The following is a 15041-nucleotide window of genomic DNA, read 5'->3' on the forward strand; positions in this document are numbered from 1 at the left end:
CCAAGGATCCCAAACCAGATGAGCGTACAGAGTAATTTTACAAGCCACTCATTTTATTGCATCGAACAGGTCCCAACTTAAAACTACAACGAACTTTCTCTTTAATTTGAACGTATCTACTACACTTTAAATTTTCTCCCATTGTGTAGAGGTTCCTCTCCCTAATATTATATTTTATTATGGAAATTGTCAAACATACGGTACAGTCGAAAGACTTTTTAGTGAGTACTTCTACACCTATCACCTAGATTCTGCCATTACTGTATTATTATAATTGCTTTATCACATTCTTCTCCATTTATCCATCCTGTGTAGAGATTTTTGTAAAAACATAGTTGTTATTATAATATAAAATTTGTGCATTGCTTTTTTAGTAAATATTAAAACAAAAGGATTTCCCCAAGTTGTTACAAAGTTATTCATAAACATTGGTTAAAATGATTTCAAACTATTTCATCAAATATTTCCTCATACCAGTGGTAACTGAGTGATCCAACACCTTAGGCTTCTTAAAAAAATACTGTTAGGTCCATTTTTATGCTAAATTCTTTTCTGCTTTTAAGATTTACAGAAAAGTATTGATTTCCTCATATCTGAGGAAACACTACATCTCAGAAATATATGCATCCTTGTGTGATTACACACGAGTTACAACAGCCAAGACGTAGAAACAACCCAAGTGTCCCTGACAGACAATGGATAAAGAAGTTGTGGTGTGTGTGTGTGTGTGTGTGTGTGTTATGGAATATTCAGCTGTCAAAAAGAAGGAAATCCTACCATGTGTGACAATATGGATGAAACCTGAGGGCATTATGCTAAGTGAAGTGAGGAGACAGAGAAAGACAAATACTATATAATCTCACTTCTATTTGGAATCTAATTAAAAAGCAACCCCAAACCCAAACACATTAAAAAAAATCAAATATCAGATTTGTGGTTACCAGAGGTGGATGGAGGGAAAATTGATTGAAAGTGGTCAAAAGTTATAAACTTCATTATAAGTAAGTATTAGGGATGTATTGTTCAACATGATGATTATAGTTACCACTGCTGTATGATATATCGATATAGGCAAGTTAACAGAGTAAATCCTAAGAGTTTCATCACAAGGAACGATATTTTTTCTTTTTCAGTTTTTGTAGCTATATGAGATAATGGATATTTACTAAACTTTTTATGGTATTCACTTCATCACATATACAGGGGTGGGCAAAAGTAGGTTTACAGTTGTAATACAAAAATTAATAAGTAATAATATAAGAATAAACACCAAGGTTGTGTACTCACAACAGTAAACCTACTTTTCCCACCTTGTGTATATGTGTCAAATCATTATGCTATATACCTTAAACTTACATAGTGCCATATGTCAGTTATATCTCAATAAAATTGGAGATAAAAAAGTATGGATTCCCAGAAATGGAAATGTTAGTGGATCAAATGATATGAACATTTTAAAGGATTTTGATACTTGTTGTCAAACTGCTTTTCAAAAGCCAAATTTACAAAGTCAAACCAGTGTATCTGAGTGTTTGCTTCACTATATCCAGGCCAGCCTTCACATATTTAAAATAATACATAGAAGTTTTTTTATTAAACATGGCAGGGCCCCTGGGCTGCAGCAAAAGGTCCAGATGCAGCCAAGGACTCCCCCGCTTTTTGAAGTGTTAGCATCTGGTCTAATGATAAATGAGAAAGCATTTGGGTCAAGGCTGAGTGAGGCTTGGGGCCTGGTGGGAGAAAGGAAGTAACTATAATAAAGAGAAGAGATTTGATTTCTCCTCACAATTTATGCTTTCAAAGAATTTTTTTGAAGCAATCTCAACCTTACAGAAAAGTTACAAATACAGTACAAAGTCTTTTTTCTTTTGAACCATTTTAGGATTTATTACTTTAATGATAGCCCCTCTGCTCAAATGCTGTAGTGCATATTTTTTTACAGAGGGGAAGGGGATTAAGAAGCACAAACTTTGAGTTATAAAATAAGTCATAGAAACATAATGTACAGAAGAGGGAATAGAGTCAATAATGTTGTAACAACAATGTATGGTGACAGATGGTTACTAGACTTACTGTTATGATCACTTTGTAAGTTGCTCTGTTTTCCCGCAGAGTTAGTCACAGGCTTGCTTTTCAGGAGTTTTGCTCCACAGAAGGGCCCCAAGGTGGAGGAGAGGGCAGGGGTGGCAGCTGCAAACCTGGGTGCAGTAGATGAATTGTTTAAAGAGATCTTTGCTACTTTGATATGTGATAGAGAGCATCTTACTGTTTAATTGGTAGTAGAAATATGTGATATCTATGCATGTTACTCCTAGAAAGTAATTTTTATGGTGCTATTTTTCTCAGTCCTCTGATGCTGTCTCATATACCAATAATTTATAAAAATTATTTTTGGTAGCTTCCACAATATTTGAAGCTGGAAAGGACAAAAGAAATCCGGATGAATTTGCTGTGGCACTTGACAAAACTCTCGGAGACTTTGCGTTCCCAGATGAATTTGTCTTTGATGCTTGGGGAGCCATTGGCGATGCCAGACAAGGATGATGGTGATGTGGATGGTCCGCTACTGGGGAAATGAGCTGTTCTTCCTTAAAAAAAAAACAAAACCCTGTAAGACCTGCTTTTGGTCACTGTTATGGACTCTGGTTTGGTTTTATGTGCATGGAATACATTCTTCGAAATGATATTTTTGATTTCTGGGTACTTTTTAATGCAGTTGAATGTGTAGTACGCTTAAGATAAATTACATAAAGCTTGATCAATTTTAATATTCATTCAAATTTATTTTTAAAGTAAGTTTTAGGGAGTATTTCTAGGTAGAGGATATTGATTTCCATTAATATTCATGTTTTGTTTTCCACATGTAAAGTTGATTGTAGTAGCTTTATAGTTCTTTTGCATAATCTTAATACAGTGAAAATTAGGACTGGAGTACAATTTGCTTCATAGCATTTTCATTTTGTTATACTGGCTGGAACAGAACATGTTCAGGGAATGAAATGTGAATTATACCTACTATAGGTCTAGAAGAACTGTTTTAATTTTTAATCCACAGAGTAAGGGAAGGAACTATAGCCTGTTGATGTCTATGGTCTACTTTCTCTGTGTAAAACAAGAATTGATTGACTTTTATTTTTTACTTCTTTGAAAACTGCTTCTTAAAACCTGTTGTTGAAATCCATTGTGCTGGGTAATTGTTTGCAGGTGTAGAAGAAGGGTCAAGGGCAGAACTCATACTTGATGTTGGTAAAACAGTTCTTAAAAACGTTATTTCTTTTTCCATCCATACCTACTTTTTTAATGTTACTCATTATAAACACTCCAGGGAAAAGTAGAACTTTTCTTTCAAAAGAGATTTACTCAGAAAACAAGTATGTTTGAGAGCACTTTTTGGGTAAAAGAGCAACACGTTTAAGCCCCCTAAACTTTAGAGCAGATACTGTTAGAAATAGATTTCCCTCGAGTAGAAGTAAAGGAGGAAGGGAGGATTGAGAACACACAATAGCCTATTATCTTAGAGTTCTAGCAGATGCTCCTTAAAACCTTACATTATTGAGAAAATTGAGGGCAAGTGATTATCTTATTGCTTTCACTTGACATTTTACAGAAGTAAGAGAAATGGAAACGAGTAGTTTCCACAAAGGTCATGTAAGAAGGCAGAGCCTGGCGCAACCAAGCATTTCCCCGAAGTGCTGGAAGGACAATGCTGTGAGCTGCCGTGGCGATCAGAAATCAGAGCCTGCGAGGGGTGTGTTCTAGGAAACCGGAAGTCGTTCGCTTCTCATGCTGGACTCATGTTTCCATAACTCTTGTTTTCTGCTGCAACTTAACTTTTACTGTCATCCACTTCCCATTCACGTAAGTTCAATGCTGTGTAGCCGATACTTGGCCTCATTGATCCAAAACCTGCACAGAAGCTGTTTTAGTCATTAACGTGTAACAAAAAGTAATTACAGAATGTGGGTTGTCTTCTTGCTCTTGCCTATCATTTGAAAACAGGATCCAGCTCAGGCTGTAGTTTGTTGCTAGTTGTTGTTTTTTTTTTAAATGGAGGTCCACGAGTGCCTATTAATCTTAATATCTCCTCTTTTAGAAGGCAACATCCTAAAAAGAATATTTTTAGGGACAGGAAAGTTATTGGATGACTCAGGAGGTCCATAGAGACATTTTCGTTTGGACAACAAAATAAATTTCTTGGCACAAGAAGTCCAATTTGAGATGGTGAGGATTGTTTATTAACAGATATCAGTTTCTTTTTCCTTTGTGTGCATGCCTGAAGATTGACACGTGGTGCTGATACCCTGTGATTGGTGGAATCCCTAACTCACAGAGTGAGTGTGCTCACCATGGTCTCTCTGTGACTTTGGTGTGTAGGGACTGATGCTTGTATACAGTAGTAACTGTAATTGTCAGCACTAAATGGGCAGTTATCAATAATAAGGGCTTCAGCTGAGCACCGGTGCTTTAATATTAACAGACTTTTTCCTTCAAATGTGTTTATCTCTTAACCTCTATTGCTAAACTGGTAGCGAGGTCAGTTTCTTCACCTCATCTTGTTCCCTTACCTGAAAATACATCTACCTGTGAACTTTGTGACTTTTGGTGACTCAGTGCTCAAAAGGAGCACACTCTCTTTTTCGTTGTCACAGTCTAATAGTGTGGGCTACCCATCCACTGTGGCAACAAGACTGTTCACATATGTTTTAAAATATGCCATTTCATTGGCATCACTAAACATTTTCAGAAGGCCTCTGTTGTTTTCTCTTTTTCTGTGGTCCTTGCCCCCCTGCCCCACCTCTACCTTGGCCTAGTGGAGAATGATTATTTTATTCTTGATTTCCTTCCATGCAAAACAGCATCTTTCATTGGATGCAGAGAACACGCTGTATGTTTTCTTCATGGCAGAGCATGTAGATGATGATTGACATTAGGCTCAATGGGGCTTTGATTATAGCTTGGTCCTCATAAAATTTACACATTCTGATGCTTACAAATAGGTGCATTTGGGTTTTTGTGATGTTTCGAAAATATATAACTATATGGTGTGCAACTCTTAAAAAATAACAGATGTTCTTTTTTCTAATTACTTTTTTTGAAAGATTTAATTTATCTTTTAGAGAGAGGGGAAGGGAGAAAGAAAGAGAAGGAGAGAAGCATCAATGTGTGGTTACTTCTTGCCTGCCCCCTACTGGGGATTTGGCCTGCAACCCAGGCATGTGCCCTGACTGGGAATCAATCCAGCAGCCCTTTGGTTTGCAGGCTGGCACTCAATCCACGGAGCCACATCAGCCAGGGCTGTTGTGCAACTCTTTAAGAATTCAATTATAAAAGCAGTAATTAGTTAATTGCTTAGGGTTTCTATATGTAATCTGTTTGGGGCTGCCATAGTCAATATTACAATATGACTAAATCAAGATAATTAACTAAATAGAGATAACTTCATTTTTCCAAGTGATTTTTAAGTTGCAATATTTCCCCTGTAACTTTAACAAATGGATATTTCTCAAGTAAAGCATGCTTTATGTAGGTCCATGTTGTTGTTATAGGCTTTCATCAAGTCTAGAGAGAGCCTTTGTGATAGGTCAGCTATTGCTGCCTGTATAGCATAGCAGCAAAATGAATTTCATTGGCAAATGATGTTTTCAAAATGATGGATCTTCTTGATTGAGCAGTTATCCATCAAAGGTATAAAAAATTGATCATATAATGACTCTTTTACTTTCTGATACATCTAAAAATATATGGGTGCCAATAGCATTACTATTATTCTGGTGGAAGTAATAGGTTAGAAGCGGTAAGTGAATAAGGAGAGAGGAGAAGCTCATAACTCCCAGTCCCAAGTATTAGTACTGTGTGTAAAGTGCACATTTATTATCTTCTTGGCATAAACTAAAAGAGGTATCAGAGTAATGACAAGTCCTTACACTTATCATGGTTATAAAATGTTTCTAAGATTGTGAAGGTACAAATGGCACAGCCTGTCCCTACCTATTACTTGAAAACCCAGTTCTAAGAAATGACTTATGGTTATTATTGGTTAGGAGGATCAAAATTGGATATGACATCTTTATTTTAATGGGAGACATTAAGTCTCTGTAAGACTTAAGCACAGCTATAAATATTTTTTGAAACTGTAATAGAAAAGGAAATGAAAAAATTCTGAAAGGTGGTTTTAAGAAAATATTTAATATTTTGAACTCTTTGTGCCATGCAAAAGTATTGGCTATATACGGATTAAGTATTTCACTTTTTGTTTTGGAAAAAAGAAAGTTTTTCTATTTTATACAATTCATAGCATATATTTTAAAATGTTTTTTGAAATTGAACTTTAGAAATCTATTAAGCAATATGTGGAATTGTAAATTGTATTTTGATATTGTTTACAAATATATTACTGTATTTCTACTTACAGATGTACATGTCTTCATGTATTGATCAAAACTGAATTACTTGTAAAGCTACAATAATTTTATATTTCATATATTTAAAATGACTCCTTAAAATAAAAACCTTTTCATTAATAAATGTGATGAATGTTTTTATCATGAAAATCAAATATTTGAGGTTTTAATTATTAGACCTTTTACTTTTGTTTAAATAAATAAGGGAATAATGCATGTGATTGTTCAGGTCTTTATGTTTTTAACATATCTTTGGTACATTTTTTTCTGAGCTTATTTTGTACAAGGTATAACTTCCAAAGTGTTTTAACATTGTTCAATTTTTGCTTTGATTCAGTGGAAATACATAAGCTATGCACTGCCACAATATTTTAGTATAATATAATCATAAGCTTATTCTGTCATAAGATGGTAGTTTAGCTAGGGTGACACTTTCTCCTTTGTTCAACCAGTTTTTTTTTTTCAGATGCTTTTTTTAAAACTTTTTTATTGATTATGCCATTACATTTGTTCTATTCCCCCCTCCGTTCCCCTCCACCCTGCATGTCCCTCCCCCACCATTTCCCCCTTTAGTTCATGAACACGTGTCTCAAATTCTTTAGATTCTATATTTCCCATACTATTCTTACCCTCCCCCCTATCTATTTTCTATCTACTGTCTATGCTACTTATTTTCTGTACCTTCTCCCCCCTTCTTCTTCTCCCACTCCCCTGTCGCTAATTCTCCACGTGATCTTCATTTCTATGATTCACTCCTGATCCAGCTGTCCTCCTAATTTGCTTTTGTTTTAGGTGTGGTTGTTGATAACTGTGAGTTTGCTGTCCTTTCGCTGTTCAACTTTTTTATCTTCTTTTTCTTAGGTAAATCCCTTTAACATTTCATTTAATAAGGGCTTGGTGATGATGAACTCCTTGAATTTGGTCTTATCTGAGAAGCACTTTATCTGTCCTATTCTAAATGAAAACTTTTCTGGGTAGAGCAATCTTGGTTGTAGGTCTTTGATTTTCATGACTTGGAATACCTCTTTCCAGCCCCTTCTTGCCTGTAATGTCTCTTTTGAGAAATCCACTGACAGTCTGATGGGAACTCCTTTGTAGGTGACTGTCCCCTTATCTCTTGCTGCTTCTAGGATTCTCTCCTTCATTTTAATCTTGGCTAATGTAATGATGATGTGCCTCGGTGTGTTTCTTCTTGGGTCCAACTTCTTTGGGACTCTCTGAGCTTCCTGGATTTCCTAGAAGTCTATTTCCTCTGCCAGAATGGGGAAGTTTTCTTGTATTATTTGTTCAAATAAGGTTTCCACTCGTGACTCTTCCCCTTCTAGTACCCCTATAATTCTAATGTTGGAGCGTTTAAAGATGTCCTGGAGGTTCCTAAGCCTCTCCTCATTTTTTTGAATTCTTGTTTCTTCATTCTTTTCTGTTTGGCCATTATTTGCTTTTTTCTGGTCCACTCCATTGATTTGAGTCCCAGTTTTCTTTCCATTACTATTGGTTTCCTTTGCATTACCATTCATTTCAATTAGTTTAGCTTTCATATGTTTCTCTAGTTTGTGACTAAAATCAACCAGTTCTGTGAGGATTCTGATAACCAGTGTTTTGAACTGTGCACCTGAAAGTTGGGCTATTTCTTCATCGCTTAGATTTATCGGCTCTGGGGCTCTGAGTTGTTCTTGAGCCATTTTTGGTCTGTTTGCACCGGTAAGTAAGTAAGAGGGGCGAAGCCTTAGTTGTTTACCAGGGTGGGGCCATCCAGGTCGCTGGTTTGTGACGCTGCATGTGGGGGCGGGGTCAGAGAGGGAGCAATGGCGGTCCTCTCCGCGCTAGCCCAGTCTGTCCAGTCCCACCACTCGCCCCGGCCTGTTTATCCGAGCAGAATTGTTGGAGCCCGCTGCCCTGCACGCCGTGAGGTCTCAGTGCTCGCCTCTTCACTGGTCTATCTGCATGCGGATGCGCGACCTACCGCAGATAGCCAGCCGCGCGCCTCTTCCCTGTGTCCGTCTGTAGCTAGCCCACGATCCGCACCTTCAGCTGCTTCCGCACCACCAGGTCAGGGATCTTTTTTGGTCAACCGGCTCTGCTGCTGGCTTCGCACCCCCTTACCAGTTTAGCCGAGCATTTCGTCCTTTTTCTCGGACTCCGTATTGTCAATTTTCTGTGTGGTCTGGTTGTGTTTATCGTTGTTAAAATAGTTCTTAGATTTGGTTGTGCACGGAAGCAAGGTGGGTCCACCTACACCTCCATCTTGGCGGAAGTCCTGTTCAACCAGTTTTAAGGCAGTAGTTTCCAAACAATAATGTGGGTGATAGAAGATGTATCAGCCCACAGCTCTTAGGTAGTTTTGTATTACTTTGGGTTTGTTATCTCCTTGATTTAGTTTGAAGGCCCTATCAGAGCTGCTACAAATATCATGTCTTCTTACAAATATCATGCTATTCCATGTGTTTGGGGTGGGGCCCTGGAATCTACATTTTGACACATCCTCCAGGTGATTCCAATGAAAGATCTGCACTCTGTGGTTTCTGATGGTCCTGGCCTAGCATTAGGGTGGAATTATACATGTGACTTCCAGAATTGTAAGCAAAGACCTAAGAGATGTCTCTAATACAGTTAGATAAGTGGAAAAATGGATGTAAAGAAGTATGGGCAAAAGCTGTGTATAATTATGATTTATTTTAATTTCACTAAGTGGGTAATTTTCTACATGTAATTTGGTATTCTAGAAGAATTTATCTTAGAGAAATAGACTTCCCAGAGATTTTTACCAATAATATGTCTAATAAGAGGCTAATATTGAACATTTATAAACAACTCATATAACTTAACACCAAAAACCCCTCAAAGAATGTGATTTAAAAAATGGGCAGAGGACCAGAATAGACACTTCTCCAAAGAGGACATACACATGGCCAATAGACATGAAAAGATGCTCAACATCACTTATCTTCAGAGAGATGCAAGTTAAAGCCAAAATGAGATATCACTTCACACCCATCAGAATGGCTGTCATCAATAAACCAATAAACAAGTTGTGGTGAGGATGTGGAGAAAAGGGAACCCTAGTGCACTGTTGGTGGGAATGCAGACTGGTGCAGCCACTGTGGAAAACAGTATGGAATTTCCTCAAATAATTAAAAATGGAATTGCCTTATAACCCAGTGATTCTTCTTTTGGGGACTTATCTGAAGAAACCCAAAACACTAGTTTGAAAGAATATACGCACCCCTATGTTTATTGCAGCATTATTTATAGCTAAGATATAGAAGCAACTAAAGTGCCTGTCGATAAGATAGGGGAGAAAAAGTGGTGCTATGTGTATACAATGGAATATTACTCAACCAGAAAAAAAGAACAAAATCTTACTATTTGTTAAAGCAAGGATGTACTTAGAGAGTATTACATTAAGTGAAATAAGTCAGAGAAAGACAAATACCATATGACTTCACTTATGCGTGGAATCTAAAAAACAAAATAAACAAAATTGAAACAGAATCATAGACACAAAGAACATTCTGATGGCTGCTCAATGGGAAGGAATTGGAGGGATGGGTGAAATGTGAAGAGATTAAGAAGTATAAATTCATACTTACAAAATAGTCATGAGGATGTAAAGTACAGCATAGGGAGTATAATCAATAATATTGTAGTAACTATTCATGGTGCCAGGCGGGTACTGGAAATATTGGCATGAAACATTTTGTAGACTATCTGATTGCCTAACCACTACACTGTGTACCTGAAACTAATGCAAAATAATATTGAATGTAAACTATAATTGAAAAATAAAATTAAAAAAAGGAAGAAATAAACTTCCTGGTTGGCATACTATGGATTAATCCATGTGATGGTTTTGCTTCAGTTTACATTCAATGTTTGGTGCTTAATGTTGATACTAATAAATATTGGCTATTTATTTTGTCCTCATGGAATATATGTTTAATCTTCTAGTTTTGTAGATGAGGAGCCTCTAAAATAATGGTTTCTAAAGAACACTTTTAGTTTTAGAAGAATGGAATTGACATGTGTGATAAGAAGATTGACTTCTTTCAGTGGAAGTAACTAAAGTGGGTGCTGTGGTTTTGATTAGGGAAAGGCTAAGTTTGTAAAAATGCTATTTGAATTCTCCTTGAGTAGATGTTTACCTAGTGAGGTACCTTTATGTAGGGGTAGAGTGCCAAACATGATTTTTTAATTTACCTTTTGTGCCATCTAAAGTATATGGGAGAAATAATTTTTATTATTAAAAATATTATAAATCCAATGAATTAATTTAGCATTTGAAAAAATGGCTTCCCCAAAAGTTAGAATTTCTACCCTCTTATTGTTCAAATAGGTTATTATAAAAACAACATGATGTGTTTTAGTTTTAATTTTAATAGCTTTCCAGTGAAAAGTAAGCAAATGTAAAAGTGAAACAAACCAAAGAGTTTGTTCTGCAAAAAACAAAGACAACTTCCTCTTCTGCACTGGAAAAAATGAGAAAATAAAACCCTGCACATTTAAGGAATGGTGAAACAACCATGGCATACTTTAACATTGGGAGAAGAGCGACGGGAACATTGCAGCTGTCTTGCTTCAACGTTCTTCCCTCCTCTCCACTCCTTTCCCTCCTAGTTCTTTTGATTCTACTCAACCTCCCTCCATGAGGTCCCTCAGGCCTCAGACCTGGGTTCCCCCTCACCTCTGCACAGGTGACTCATCCATTCCCATGGTTTTAAACATCTTCATATTTACAGTGCCTAAATGTATCTCTCCCATTTGGATTTCTCTTCTGAACTCTATACTTAGACGTTCAACTGCTTTCTCGACACCTGCACTTGATGTGTCAGAACTTTAACATGTCCAGGATTAAATGTTAGACTTTTCTTTAAAGTCTTATTTTTCTCAATTTTTTTTTCTGACAGGAAGTGGCATCATAATTCATCTCATTCATGCTTCACCTACTGTGTCTAATTCAGCAGTGAGTTTTTCTTATCGTCTCTCTAAAAATGTCTCCCAACTATATCCACTTCTTTCTAGTTTCCTGTCATCTGTTTGCTTCACACTTCACTTCTCACCAGGGCTGCTGCCAAAGGCTCTGCGTTGCTCTCCCTTCTTTCATTCCTTCCCAGTGGGAAGAAATTTATATTTTATACAGTAATGAGAGTGCTCTAAAATGTTTATTGAAGGACATGAGTGTTCAGCTTTCTTTAAAATGAAAATATCTATGTCTCATTTTTTCTTCCTTAGAAGCGTTTGACAGTAAGCTCTCATTGGTCTTTTAGGGATGGGGCACTAGTTTTAGGATAATTCAGCTTCTGTTATACTAATGGGCTCACAGAGTCTACTGTGAAAGAAGTAGGAGGAAAGAGGACAAAAGAGGAAGAACTTTCACAGGTGTGGACTAAAGGCTGTGGTGTGTGTGTGTGTGTGTGTGTGTGTGTGTTGGCAAGGAGGGGAGAGAGATTATCTTTAGAGTCCCACACAGAAGAGGATTGTGCCTTGTTTTCCTGTAGGCACATTGTGGCTAGATGGAGTTTTCAGACACACAGGAACCAAAGCCTTCTAAAGATTCCTGATCTCTCATTATGGCACAGAAGCAGTAGAACCCACAGTGAGGGCTGGTGTTTGACCACCCAAGACCCTTGTGGAAGCTTGAGTCATTGAGCAGAGCCTGCTGGCTGTCATGGAACCAGCACTTCCCACCCGCTCTTTGTTTCTGTCATCAGTGCTTGGTGAGAATTTGTTTCTTGGCAGTGTTGCCTGTTATTGTCCAGAAGTGTCACTCCATCAGCCCAAACCACTAGCTTATTTCAGTGGCTACTCCCAGGCTCTTTTGTGCAATGAGACGACCTACATGAATAAAGCTTAGAAGAGAGAAGTGGTCCCTCAGATATCTGGTGGAGTGGGGGAATCCTCTGCTCTGTACTTGGGAGGTTGAATTGAACTAGTACAAGACCCCTGACTGGGACATGGGCAAATGACCCTTTGTGTTTCTTTTTTTTTAAATATATTTTATTAATTATGCCCCCTTCATTCCCCTCTACCCTGCACATCCCCTCCCCCACCATTCCCCCCTTTAGTTCATGACCACGTGTCTCAAGTTCTTTAGATTCTATATTTCCCATACTATTCTTGCCCTCCCCCCTATCTATTTTCTACCTACTGTCTATGCTACTTATTTTCTGTACCTTCTCCCCCCTTCTCCTCTTCCCACTCCCCTGTTGCTAACCCTCCATGTGATCTTCATTTCTATGGTTCTGCTCCTGATCTAGCTGTCCTCTTAGTTTGCTTTTGTTTTAGGTGTGGTTGTTAATAACTGTGAGTTTGCTGTCCTTTCACTGTTCATCTTTTTTATCTTCTTTTTCTTAGGTAAGTCCCTTTAACATTTCATATAATAAGGGCTTGGTGATGATGAACTCCTGGAATTTGATCTTATCTGGGAAGCACTTTATTTGCCCTTCAATTCTAAATGAAAACTTTGCTGGATAGATCAATCTTGGATGTAGGTCTTTGGATTTCATGACTTGGAATACTTCTTTCCAGCCCCTTCTTGCTTGTAAGTTCTCCTTTGAGAAATCCGCTGACAGTCTGATGGGAAATCCTTTGTAGGTGACTGTCCCCTTATCTCTTGCTGCTTCTAGGATTCTCTCCTTCATTTTAATCTTGGCTAATGTAATGATGATGTGCCGTGCCTTGGTGTGTTTCTTCTTGGGTCCAACTTCTTTGGGACTCTCTGAGCTTCCTAGATTTCCTGGAAGTCTATTTCCTTTGCCAGATTGGGGAAATTCTCTTTTATTATTTGTTCAAATAAGTGTTCCACTCGTGGGTGTTCCTCTTCCCCTTCTGGTACCCCTATAATTTGGATGTCAGAATGTTTAAAGATGTCCTGGAGGTTCCTAAGCCTCTCCTCATTTGTTTGAAATCTTGTTTCTTCATCCTTTTCTGTTTGGTAATTTTTTTCCTCTTTCTGATCCACTCCTTTTATTTGAGTCCCAGTTTCCTTTCCATTACTATTGGTTTCCTGTGCATTTCCATTCATTTCAATTAGTTTAGCCTTCATATGTTCCTCTAATTGTGACTAAAATCAACCAGTTCTGTGAGCATCCTAATCACCAGTGTTTTGAACTGTGCATCTGAAAGGTTGGCTATTTCTTTGTCACTTAGATTTATTGGCTCTGGGGTTCTGAGTTGTTCCTGAGCCATGTTTTGATCTGTTCGTGCCTGTTATGTATGAGGAGGGGAGCCTTAGGTGTTCATCAGGGTGGGGCTACCCATGTTGCTGGGTTGTGATGCTGTATGTGGGGCGGGGGTCAGAGAGGGACAATGGCGGTTCCCTCCACTACTTCCTGCCACCGGGGCCTGCGTGGTCCAACCCACTGCCAGCTCCTTCACCGGTTCATCTAGGATCCGCCCATGGCTGCTGGTGCACCTGGGTTGCGTGCCCAGGTCGGTCCGGTGGGTCTTTCCTGCCCAACCCCTCTCTGCTGCTGGCTCTGCCCCTCTTACCAGTTTGGCTGAAGGGTTCATTGTTGTCAGACTTCTGTATAGTTCAATTTTCTGTGGTTTGGCTGTGTTTTTGTTGCTAAAACTTTGTTGTTTTTAAACTTGGTTGTGTGAGAAGGTGCAGTGCTTCCACCTACGCCTCCATCTTGGCGGAAGTCCCCCCCCTCCCCTTTGTGTTTCTTGTTAATGGAATCACATCACTCTTCTTGAAGCTCCTTACAGTGGCTTCCAAAGCCCTGCACACCTCATTTCCATGCCCCTCCTAGTTGTGTGCTCTGTTTACATTGAACTTTCTTTTCACTTCTAAACTCTTACCATTCTCAGAGCTTTTTCACATGCTATTTTTTTCTGCCTTGAACACTCTTCCTCCTGTTTGAATGATAGGGTCCTTGTCATCTTTCAATTATTAGTTTAAATGCCACTTGTTTGAAAAAGCCTTTGGACCATCTCCCTCTCTTATTGTATTGCTTGGTTTCAACCCTTATTTATTTCCACCTAACACATCATTATTTGTAATTATTTTATTAGTTTGTTTTTATTCTATTTTCCCCACTTGAATATCAGCTTCTTGGGAGTAGGACTGTTTATGTCTTTCTTATTATCATATCCCCACCACAGAGCCTGGGATACATTAAGCACTAAAAAAATAATTATTGATGAGGAACTTCAACAAATATTTGTTGTGTCTACTGTGTGCACAGCTGCAGGATCACCTCACCTAATCCTCAGCAACCTCTGAGGTAGGTGATGATTATTCCCATTTTAGAGATGAAGAAACGAGCCCAGAAAAATTAAATAACTTGCTCTAAGGCATGTACCTGGTTAGTGGCAGAAACAGAATTTGAATTCCATTTTGAGTTTAAGTCTGAAATCTCTTCAAAATCGATCCTGTTAATACTTTACCAGAGCAATGTTCTGAGTCACTCAGCTGAAGAATGTTGTGGAGGGGATAAAAACAGGGTGGGAGATTCAGTTAACTGGTCTCCTCAAGCTGAGTGAAGGGAACAGCTCTGCAAGGTCAGGCCAACAGGTCAATTTAAATGGCTAAGTGACAAATTTTAGGTTAGAAGCCATATACTATTGAACTAACTTCAATAGCTCTTTTGGTTAAAAAACATAATTGGTAATAATTGTCTGGATTTTAAAAAATTGCGG

General features: G+C 38.1%; 1 protein-coding gene across 2 annotated transcripts in view; it reads left to right on the forward strand.

Moving 5' to 3' along the window:
• GIPC2 (GIPC PDZ domain containing family member 2) overlaps positions 1-6278 on the forward strand; it is a 77134-nt gene extending 70856 nt beyond the window's left edge. For both annotated transcript variants that reach the window (XM_037148134.2, XM_037148135.2), the window contains one exon: positions 2399-6278. In XM_037148134.2, coding sequence (XP_037004029.2) covers positions 2399-2544 — 146 coding nt within the window. In that variant the 3' untranslated portion in view covers positions 2545-6278. The remainder of the gene's footprint in view (positions 1-2398) is intronic.
• Positions 6279-15041: the final 8763 nt, after the last annotated feature.

Source organism: Artibeus jamaicensis, unplaced genomic scaffold (genome assembly GCF_021234435.1).
Source record: "Artibeus jamaicensis isolate MK-2021 breed Jamaican fruit bat unplaced genomic scaffold, CSHL_Jam_final scaffold_1019, whole genome shotgun sequence".
Taxonomy (NCBI): domain Eukaryota; kingdom Metazoa; phylum Chordata; class Mammalia; order Chiroptera; family Phyllostomidae; genus Artibeus; species Artibeus jamaicensis.